The sequence below is a fragment of the Bidens hawaiensis genome, unplaced genomic scaffold, assembly GCF_021521415.1.
Source record: "Bidens hawaiensis isolate Kalapana, Puna unplaced genomic scaffold, B.hawaiensis_p1.1 tig00007551_1, whole genome shotgun sequence".
NCBI classification, from domain to species: Eukaryota; Viridiplantae; Streptophyta; class Magnoliopsida; order Asterales; family Asteraceae; genus Bidens; species Bidens hawaiensis.
Window position 1 is genome coordinate 1,040,224 of NW_027491527.1, and position 11,606 is coordinate 1,051,829.

General features: G+C 34.1%; 1 protein-coding gene across 1 annotated transcript; it reads right to left on the reverse strand.

The window, feature by feature from the left end:
* Positions 1 to 2,057: 2,057 nt before the first annotated feature.
* LOC143635535 (uncharacterized) lies at positions 2,058 to 10,723 on the reverse strand. Its single transcript, XM_077103352.1, has 13 exons — positions 10,417 to 10,723; positions 9,691 to 9,768; positions 9,312 to 9,457; positions 8,724 to 8,799; positions 7,859 to 7,926; positions 7,482 to 7,722; positions 6,726 to 6,851; positions 6,489 to 6,598; positions 6,359 to 6,412; positions 5,026 to 5,109; positions 3,554 to 3,717; positions 3,242 to 3,391; positions 2,058 to 2,555 (listed from the first exon to the last, which is right to left on the reverse strand). The coding sequence occupies exons 1-12, from the start codon at positions 10,721 to 10,723 to the stop codon at positions 3,244 to 3,246; spliced, it is 1,602 nt and encodes a 533-aa protein (XP_076959467.1). The 3' UTR covers positions 2,058 to 2,555; positions 3,242 to 3,243.
* Positions 10,724 to 11,606: the final 883 nt, after the last annotated feature.

Genomic DNA, 11,606 nt, shown 5'->3' on the forward strand with positions numbered 1-11,606 from the left:
GGAGCCTGATGGATTTGTTTGTAATTATTTATCCATTTTTTTGGGAGGAGCTTGAGGAGCTCTTCTCTGGATAGCTGCTTAGGAACATGTGTTACTGTTGGCACTGCGCTGGAATCGATGTCGATTAGCAACGCGTCACCTGAATTGTCATGCCCGGGAACCATGATGTCCAAATAGTGGTTTTTGACTCTGTATGTCATCTGATTGGAAGGTTGCTTGAAAGGTATTGACCTGTTGGGCACCTCCAATCTGGATCTGGGGTTTCAAGGCTGTTAACAATGATGGATCGTTGAGAGGCATGTTAAAATTCAGGTAGAAGGTGACAAACACTGTGCCGGCGTTCAACGTGGTATGGATGGTACCAATACAGTCGTGTTGGTATTCTACAAACCTGGAATCGACTAGGGCGATTCGAGAGAACGATGGTAGACATTTTTTACCATGGAAGGTCAGTGCTAACCTTACAGCACCGAAGTGGATGTGGGTGAAGCCTTGTGCTTGGCAGATCCTTGGAAGATCTGGGGTAAGGGATAGGTTTAAAAGGTGTTCGGAGTTTGTGGCTGGAAGTTGGTGTGAATCAAACTTGGAGGTTTGAACATACTCCTTGACACCTGGGTTGGGGTTTGAACTAATTATTTTTTTTACTCTCTTAGAAAGAGAATTTTGGGGTTTTGAAAAGACACTCTAAGGATTAACTAAGGGCATACTAGTAATAGGGATTTTAGAATCATCAGGTAGATAAGATAACCCATATAACTGATCGATCCTAGACGCTGACGACCAACGACTGGACATGGAACGGGGCAGACTCGACTCTTGGTTCATATCTGAGTTTTGACGTGACCTAACACCCTTCTGTGCTTTCTTAACTCGTACTAAACTAGAGATTTACAGCGACTCTTCTCCTCTTTAACGTCGTCTTACCCCTCACGAACAAATTGTCTACCGACACATGGAAAGTGTTTGTACGTCGTATCAGACTGTTCGAGTCCTGAACAAGATCAGTTGTTCTGACGTGAGAGATCCGATCAACGTCGGCAGTCACAGAGCATACTTAAAAGATCCAGTAGAGGCGGTACAGGAGCCTCGTTATGGCTCTGATACCATAAATAGGGGGAGTGTATTGCTAATCTTTAGGAAGACCAGTAAGAACCTCAAACACAAGGCGGAGCTCGGCTCAAAAATTTTCTGAATCTCAAGTGACTAGTCTTTCAAATAAGGGATATGAAGATGAGCGACGTCAAAGCCTACTTCTTCGTATGGGTAAATCATAGGAGTAAGAGAGCGAGCATAAACTGGGAGTCATTTTTCTTTTATATTGATGCATGGGCTTCTTGCTGCTTGTTTGAAGTTTCCTTTATATTTTCTATAAAATCTGGTCTTTTAAAAAAATGCGAATTTCGTTTTTTAATTTTTTTTAATGATTACGTATTGCATTTTAAGTTAGTATATATTATTTGAATTATGAAATCTTAAAAATAAAGAAAAGACAATAGGTATTTCCTTGGTAGAAAGATGAAGCGGAAAATAATATGGCGACGTGACGCGTTGACGTTGAAGCAAAAAATAAGATGGTGGTGACATAATGCGACGCCAAGAGATAGAGAATGGTAAAATGTGAATCGTAAGTACACTCAATGTTTTAAAAACCGGTATTTTACGCACATCGGATTGAATTAAAAAATTGTATAACCGATTGAACTGGGTTGTACCGGGAGGTTCAATCGGTTGAATTACACTATAATTTTATATAAACGCAATTTCAACTTAAAAAATAGTCTACATGTACATGATTCAATAATAAAAATAATCTAAATGCTAATTCATAATAAAAAAATAATAATACGAAAGTAATTGATTTTCAAACAAAGTTTTTTTCTAAATAAAAGCGTGCAATAGTTTATTGGTTTACTCGTTTTAATTTTATCTACCAAGTTAAAAGTCATTTTTAATAAATATGAGCCATAAAAAAGTATCAAATCTATTGGCCTTAAAACCGGTATTCCGGTAATTTAAAAATACCGACAATTTGATGCTCTAGCAAATCGCCTAAAAATACAGGCTACCTATTCGAAACCCGGTATAAACGGTTCAACCGGCCGGTACGAACCGGATTTAAAACCCTGAGTACACCCCATGGCTTGTGTGCGGCTAGGCGCGCTTTTTTATACTAAGCATGAGTCAAACATTCCTATGAGATAATCAGGTTGTCTAACTACAATCTCTAATGATGCAAGAGCATCCCGTGAGACTACTTTTATACCTATAAAAAGAACTAATATTCGTGCAAGTCTTGTAACAAGAAAAATAATAGTGAATAATCTTTAAAATATTCAAGAAAACTGGTCCAAATGAGGCATGGCAAAATGTTTACAGCTGAAATGGGCGGTATGTATGAAAAAAAAATATATCATCTGTTTAGTCTGCAAAAACCCGATAAAAGTAACTTTACAACTAATCCATAACCAAGTCTTTCGGTATTTCCAGGTGAAGCCTAGCTGGACTTCTTCATCTTGTATGTGATCTTACCAGCTACTCGTTTTTGTTACTGCAGACTGCAAAATGTAAATGTATAAATATCGCATAACATACTGATACCGTTACAAAACTTGGGTACCGGTAGAAAGCTTAAAACACATGTAAAGATTAATTTTGTACGGGTCAAAACAGGTTTAATCTGGTTGATCTCACCTGAAACACTTTTTCACGAACTCAACACCTTTGACCCATTTCCTTTAAAGCTAATATTTTTCTACCCGTTTGACATAGGTACTACCACAAATCGCCTCGCTCATATGTAAAAAAAAATGTCCCTATATCGTTGCAAATTCAACAAGAAATACTAGTTTCTTCAACATCATACTTGGATTGAGATTAAAAGAAATATATCAGTAAAGATAAGGGGCAAAAGTGTAAATACTCTTTAAATAACCAAAACTTGTGTGGAAATAAAAGAGCAAAACCACAAAAGTTTCATGGATGATTCTGCCTATAAGATAAACCTGCCCCTTTGAACTATTAACCACATGCCTTAAGTGTTGTATAATAAGCATTAATAGTTGTATTACTTAAAATTTAAGATGCCCTTGTATTATGCAATATGCATTATAATAAGCATAGATAGATAATTTGAAAAAATAAACCGCAACATGCAAACTATAACTTTTGCTTTTTGAAAATTTCTGCAACAATGATTAGTTTACCCACTCTCTTTAGTAAAGATATAGTTGCTGATAATTACCATCAAGGACGATCCCACAACGGTTCTATAGAAGCCGGCTTTTCAGTTCTACTATGAGACACAGTTGTCGTAAATGGAGGTGCATGCACTGTTATTGGAAGAACCCATTCAAATTTGTCTCTTCCCTCTATTAAAAGAGGATGTTCATATCTGTCATCAAAAAATACAAAGTGCTTAGAAAGTCTAATATATAACATTTAACTTTTGAACTAAATGAACAAAAAGTTTTCAGGTTGACCCCACTCGACCTACCCATTTTGCCAACTCTACTTACAGCTACAACGATATGAGGTATGCCAATAAGTATGTTACCTGGTCCAATCTACATTCTTTGGAGTGATAAAAAACTCAAACCGAAGCACCCATTGCACTGAAACATGTCTAGTGGAAAAAGACATAGGCCCATCCATTGGAACTGAAAACAGAAAACTTGTTTGCACCAAATCTGCGACAACCTCATGGTGGTCGCTTTGGATCTGCATATATTCACCCAAGAATATTAAGTATAATAAGCTTCCCGTTCAAAATGCTTATGCTGGCAACTTCCCTCCAGCAAAAAGGCTGGTTTAACCTACTTGTGCAATCGAATAAAGCTTGTTTAATGGTTTAAAAGATTGAGCTAGCTTCGGTATAGGCCTAATACTGAAAAGTATTAACACATTTACATTATCCATTTAACTAAAAATTATAATATTAATTTCTTAACGTTGGATTTAGTTTTTCTTTTTCTTGTAACATTGACTACATGAAAGGATACAAGTATAATAGTTAAATTAAAGGTCAGGGCCGGCTCCGAGAAGGCGAAAAAATTTTTGAGCCAAAGGCAAAAAAAAATTGGGCCTTAAGTAAAAGGAACATTTTGTTGGGTTTAAACAATTTAATTTTAAATGGCCTTGGTTATGATTTTAGTTGTATAAAAAACTTTTGTATATAAATTAACTTAAAAATGTCTCAAGTAAGACTAGAAACCACAACCTCTTGGTTAGATGTCATACCTCTTTACCACTAAACCAAGCTAGTGGTTATGGAATTGTGTTAAAACATTAATTATACATATTATTTTCATAAAAATACATATATATTTTTTCAAAAAAGAAAAAATTTCGGGCCTAGCGGGGTATCGGGTCTGTTGCCGTCGACTACCCTGCCACCCCTTTAGGCCGACCCTGTTAAAGGTACAACTGCAACACCAAATATAACATAATGCATAAATCAGCTCAACTGAACCAAAAAGAACACAAAGATGAACAAATCAAGCACAAAGTTGTTTTCAACAAAAATCAATTTTAGTTAATCATTCAACGTTACCCCTATTGAAACAGAAATTGAATAAATTATTGATTTTTTGAAACATAATAAATCGCAAAGCTGGTATCTTAAAACGAACTTCCTTAACTTGAATCCTAAGTTTGTTTGAAATGAAATGAGATTTACATGAATATACTTTATTTGGTAAATATGAACACAACGATCACAAAGGAACAAATTACGGTGGTACAAGTGAGAGTGGGTGCTAACGCTATGATTGAGGTTGACACGAGTGTAAGATATGTTCATGGTTCATGTACAAAATATTAATTTAATACTAAATGAAGAAGAACCTATAGAGTTACAACTTTTGCATATCTAAATTCAATAAAACAGAAGTAGAACTTTTAAACCAATCATAATAGAAAATAGTTTTCCAAATAGAATAAAGATAATATAAACATGACAATCGCCAGCGTTAAAAGGTTAGATACCATGGTAAAAGTTATTTCAGTTTTAAGAATTAGATTATAAACCTTGGTGATTGTTGGGGAATGTCTTCGAGATGGATGTGCAGATCGACGACTTATAGTCTCTGACAACTCCAAGGTTACAGATAGCTGAAACAGACAAATAAAAAAATTGAAACTCATTAATTATGAATAGGTGGATTTGGATCATGACTTCTCCATAACGAGTCAAACAGGCAAAACCAAAAGAGCTAGCTTAAAAAAATCGGTTGAACATTTTTAAACCCAGCCAAAGTGTAATTCTAATGCATGAAACCTCATATATCATCTTATTCAAAAAGTACAACTGAACGTTCAGTGAACATTCATCAATCAATCGGCGGGAAGTTCGTTTATGCTAAATTTTTTAACAAACGACCAAATAAGAACATTTTTTGTTCAATTATTTAATTGTACAAACATGAACGATATCTTGTGTGTTCATTTATGTCCGTGAACATTCATTTATGTTTTTTCTATTACATTTGTTTTAAGTTTGTTCGTGCATATATATTATGAAAATAAATATCACCCATTACGATTAAGTCTGGTTTTATTAAATTTTTAGACTGACAAATTGATGTCCGCATTTAATTTTAATTGGTTTACGTTCAATTAATTTCATCTATGTTCGTTCATGTATGTTTCATTCGTTGCGAAGCAAACATGAACAAGAAAACTATGTTTGCTTAATTGCGCGTTTTCAAGAACTTGTTCAGTTAAAGTTACATAAACAAACACGAACATGCTCCGTTTGTGTTCGCTCGGTTCATTTACGAGCCTCGCAACTAGGCTTGAAAACAAACCAAATGAAAACGAACAGAACATTCATTCGTTTAATTTTAACCATACAAATGATCAAAAACAAACAACTAAACATGCATGGCTTACTTGTTCGTTCGTTAAGAAACTGAACAAGTCCGTGTTCGTTTATGTTCATTCGTTAACAGTATAAACAAACGGTTCACGAACATAAACGAACGAACATAACTAAGCTAACACCAGTCAAAAGTCATGTGAAGAACAATCTATTGGGCCTATAAAGTTCTTAAAACTAGACAAAGATGTAATTGGCAGAAAAATATAAATGAATGTATTAACGAAAATAAATAAACAAACATAAATGAACATTCACGAACATAAACGAATTTAAGTGAACAAACGTCCACGAACATAAATGAACGACCTTTAAACTAGATAAACAAAATTTTTTGTTCAAGTTAGTTCGTTTATAAAATAAACTAACTTCCCGCCAAACCGTTCACTGAATGTATGGTTCGTTTACAGGCACCCAAGTCAACCCGCGTATACTTCCACCTGTAAATAATTTCAAATAAAAATATTTCAAGTATGAAAATACCTCAAGGCATCTTCGGCTGCCTTCCTCATGAAAAAAAGTAAGAGCTCCACCTATCTGTAGCAGTACATACTGTGCGTTACTAAATCGATCAACAAAAGCATATACCAACCTAGATAATTTGAGATGTTACCATATCACCAAAGTAATAAGTTGACTCAGGTTTCGTGGGTGAGAATCTTAATAGAACCTGGTCATCTAGCCTAATGTTGTACGATTTTCTTCCTCGAATGAAACCTTCTGCTGCAGAGAACGTTAGTGACAACTTAATGTTTGAGGTATATACTATGAACCCTGTTATTGCATTAATAATATGATGGCAAAATATAAACCAGATGATTTTAAAAGAATAAGAAACAGTATGACTTACATGCAACAGGGTCTGCTGTTTTTGTGACACTTGAGGATTTTGAATCATCTTCCATGGAGAGAGATCTTGAACTTGGCTGCTGATTTGAAGAGACTATTGCTGATGATCTTCGAGCAGATAATATATCTGCTTGGAAAACAAAGTGCCATTACTCATTAAGTTTCAAGCTTTATTTAGGGTTAATATCATAAAAAACCAATATACTTTTCTAATTTAAAAGTGCAGGCATTTACAAACTTTTCTAAATATAGTGACTGATTAACTCTTAAATTGATGTAACTTTGATACAGTGACATGCAAAAGTTTTGCCAAAAAAACTATACCATCTTGGTTAAGCAATTTAAGAGTTAATTTATTATTATTTTATTTATTTCAAAGACACATGCATTTTAGAAAAGGTTAAGAATTTTAATATACAGCAATTAGTTTAAAGTTGAGGGAGTTTAATATCTCAATATAAAGGTTGACAGACTTTCTCATGAAAAATAAAAAAGTACAGCAATTTTTTTATGGTATTAGGCATTTAAGCCTTCTATTTACCACAAGTCTTAAATAGAAAAATCAAAAGCAGTCACTTAAACACACTAACAAACACTTCTTTTAAGTTTTAAATACTCATCAAATTGACTAACAAGATTCTGGCATACAAAAGAAAATTGACAACTGCACCATGTCATAAGTAAATTGGCAACTAAAACTGAAAAAAATCGTTCTTTAGACATAAACATATAAACTAAGCATTCAAATTTTGCTTACCCTCACTAGAACCATATAGTACTTCAGCTGCGGAGACTTGAGGGAGCGCCATATATGAAGATGCGGTTGACTTTTGGTCATGGTAAGGTACATCCTTACTAGATGATTGCAAAGACAGTTGACTACCGAATACTTTCTGTAAACTTGCCCTTGCAGGATTGTATGAAGACACAGATGACACGTCATCCCTTTGACTTTCAAAATCTTCCTCTACCCCATCAAAAGTTTCATTAGCCCTAGCCTGCACAGAACTACAACTGTGAGAAATAATAATAATAATAATAACAATAATAACAATAATAATAATAATAATAATAATAAATAAATAAATAAATAACAATGAGAACACTTTATAACAGATGGTTTCTGCAGCTTACCCACTCAGATTCAGCATCCATATCTTTCCAATAAACATCCAAAAGAATAGGTGTAGCAGGAACAATACCTGAAATGTTTGAAACATCATATCTTGTTCAAAATAAATTATTCTATTAGAAATTAGGTCAATCAAGATTTAATTTATCTAAGACATTAACTTTGTTACTTGAGAAAACAACTAACCGTATTATACATATTTATCAGACAATAGTCACCCAAGGCACAAGGGTTATCATACTTAAATACCTTTCATTATTAATAATTTAATATCTAAATGAGATTGGTGGGCCCAAAGTTAAAAAAAAATTAAAAAAAGAAAATAAAGCAATCTAGATTGGCAATCCGGGTTGGTGGAGCAAACCCAGATTGCAATCCAAACTAACCCCCCAATAACTTAATTATTCAATTAACTTTTAATATTCGAACTAAAAAAAATAATTAAATACACGATATTTCTTAAAAAAAATTATGAACATTCCGACATAAATTTTATTAAAAACGGACTTCGTTAAAAAAAATACTTTTTTTAAGTTGGGATGGGTTGTGAATGTGTGTTAAAAATTGAGTAGGGTTGGGCGTGTAGATAGAAAAAAGAGATATTATTATTTTAATATAGATTGGGTTGTGAGAGATTGTGAATGGGTATAGTCTAAGAAGTCAATTAGTTGCCACATATAACGCCTACTAACATTCATCACCCAATACTTATCAGCAAAAGTGTTAAGATGACTGACCCTTACACAATTTACACAATGCTCGAAGCCGTTAAAATCCTAGCTTAATATTAATAAAACTTAAATCAAAGATAAAGCTCAAGCATCAACCAAGTAACATGCAAGTAAGATATTAAAAATAAAATGATACCGTTACTTCCAGTTTCTTCATTTAACAAACCATTTGTCCTTTCAGTGACCCATATTTGCAATGGCAGGCGAGCTTCCTGCAGAATTAAAGAGTTGCATACATAAAAAAAATGAATAAAGAAAAAGATAACTAAGAAATGGAAGCAAAACATTTATTATCATTCTGTTAAATGCATATATTTATATGTGAACTGAAATTTGTATCTAGTAATATATCATGTACATGACACATAATCATTCCTAATAGGCTAATAGATCGTAGCTTTCTTCATGCTAGAGTGTATACAATCAAAAGTTTTCATGATGGACACTGTCACGTATCAAATTAATATCTTAAAAAAAATCACATAACTCTCCTCTCTATGCATATACTAATAAGAGTGCCTTTTCTTTTTCTTTTTCCTATAACCTTCCATCCACTTTTGTCCTCTCGAACAGTTTCACATAATAACAACTTGTTATTAACAAGTGAGTCTACAATATTGAAAGTTGCTTTTGACCTAACTTAAGTTCTAACATTAAGTTCAAACTACATATAGAAAAATTCTAGAAAACAAATACAGGAGGAATAATAAGTTGAAAGACAAACTATTGCAGGTAGTTGGTGACGTGGGCGCCCATCATTCATATTTAGGTATTTTCCAGACAAAACACTTTTTACATGATACAGGTACCGAACGGTAGATCCTCTGTATGATGGAGGTATGACTGTTGGCAGATTCATCCTCAATATATCTGTATATAACATATGGCATTCACAGTGTTAAAACAAATGCACAAAAACCAAAATTTTCATCCTAAGAAGATGCATGAGTGTGATACTGTTATGTAAGAAGAACTTCACAATGTGAATATGTAAGTTACCGGCAATCAATTTCTCAAACTTATAATAAATATTAACTGAGCCGAGTCGAAAAAATGACATGTTACACAGAACAAAATTGAAGATAAATAAAGATATGGCTTACATGTCCTTGTTGTCCCGGATGACAGAAGTTGATTGGAAACCACAGATGACACCGAAGCGTCCATGAAAACATATTCACCTGTTAAGAGACGGAACGGTTATTTGATATTCAACCTTCTTTTGTGAAATAAATAACTTAAGATCACCAGACTTGCATTTTCTTATTATCTTATATGCAGCATTATTCAATCTAACCAAATTTAATACAACTATTTGTTTTCCGTTTGCAAAGGTCTAAACTCCTAGAGACCTAACGCAATACCTATAGAAGTAAAAGAAACTCCTACAGCCGATGAAAATATATTCACCTGTTAAGAGACGGAACCGTTATTTGATGTTCAACTTTATTTGTGGAACAAAACGACGCATAGGCTGGCAAATCGTGTTTAACAAGTTTGAGACAGTGCGATTAACACAAGTATCAAACATGAAAATGACTCGTCTAACACTTGGCTTTGGTGGTTAGAGCGTGACAGTTATATGTTTTATGTATCAATAAGAAATGATGAACCATAGCCTCCTAATTGCATAGTGTACCTTTTTTTTTGCTAAACAGGTCTTATCGTGTCTAAACAGGGCGGCATTTTGAGTATTCGCACTTCAAATCACTCGATTTGCACTTTCACGGATCAACAATGAACAATAATAATAATAATAATAATAATAATAATAATAATAATAATAATAATAGAAATGAAACAGTTGTTAATGGAAATGCAAAGTTGACCTCTTCTTCTCCTGTTGTGATTGGAGGAATCAGAAGAATTATTATTAGGTAATGGCTTGTTCGTGTTGAACCACTGAGTATCCAATTTCTCAATGCCGGTGGCTTGAAAGCTTAACTTATCAAGTAGCAAGGAAGACTCGCCGGGAGGATTACGGATCTCAACGGTAATGGTAACCAGATCGCCTGGCCTGTACACATTCTTATCAGCCACTAACTTCAACGACGGCTCAGGCCACAACACCACGTCTTCGTTCTCAGGTTCTCGTCTTCCGATTCCGAGCAAGGAGGTTAGGCTTCTTGGAGGCATTACTAAAAAGCAGTAGGTTTAACCTTTTTTTTTAAATAAACCATAACTTCTAAATGTTAGCAGTTTGGCCCACCACTGTTTGATGCAACTGGACTTCTATTATATCTAGATATAGTATAAATTAAAACTAATTTTCAAGCTAAAGAACACATGAATTTAACCAGGCTGAACGAGTGCTTCCACAAGGGTCGTTGTCAAGATCTTGAATCCTAGGTATCGTCTATGATTGTGGTTATCAGCAAGTAGATAATAAAAACGAGTATGGGTAGATGGCTAGAATGGAAAAATGATCTAAGCTAAGCAAAGAGTCATCATCAGTATCCTAACGGACCTTTTAAAATTTTCTCAATGTCCTCCATGAAAAAGATTTCGTTCAATAATTCAAATTCGGGCATTTCGTTTATTTTTAAGTGGAATAGTTGGATGCCTGAAAAAGTAAACAATCATGTTTGGAATGAATAAATGGATACACTATCGACTTTCATGGCTTTATCATTGAGGTTGGCTCGGTGACTTGTATAGATTATTTGGAGAATACATAGAAACAAGTGATTTGGAGACTAAAAAAAACAAGGTTGTATGTATACAAGATTATTTTCTCTAAAATTATAAAAAGACATTAAAATGGTAACAAGTTAACGACCCCCTAAAACATAAAGGTAAAATAGTGAAAATTAACAATCCCGTTAGGTTGACTAACTCCGTTACTCGTCATATACGCTTCAATCACCACCAAACCAAACCAAACCAAACCAAACCATCTTCTTCATCATCACCTCATCCTCCTACTCTCTCCCAAACCCTACCAATTCCCCTCGCTTCACCTTCTTCATCACCGCACCAACCCCTCACCAAACGATGTCGTTTCTTCAAAACCCTATTT

Coding starts and splice junctions, on each gene's coding strand:
- LOC143635535 (XM_077103352.1), bottom strand. CDS start 10,723: ATGCCTCCAAGAAGCCTAACCTCCTTGCTCGGAATCGGAAGACGAGAA. Junction 9,769..10,416: donor TCACAACAGGAGAAGAAGAG/GTCAACTTTGCA, acceptor GTCTCTTAACAG/GTGAATATGTTTTCATGGAC. Junction 7,927..8,723: donor TGAAGAAACTGGAAGTAACG/GTATCATTTTAT, acceptor CAAACATTTCAG/GTATTGTTCCTGCTACACCT.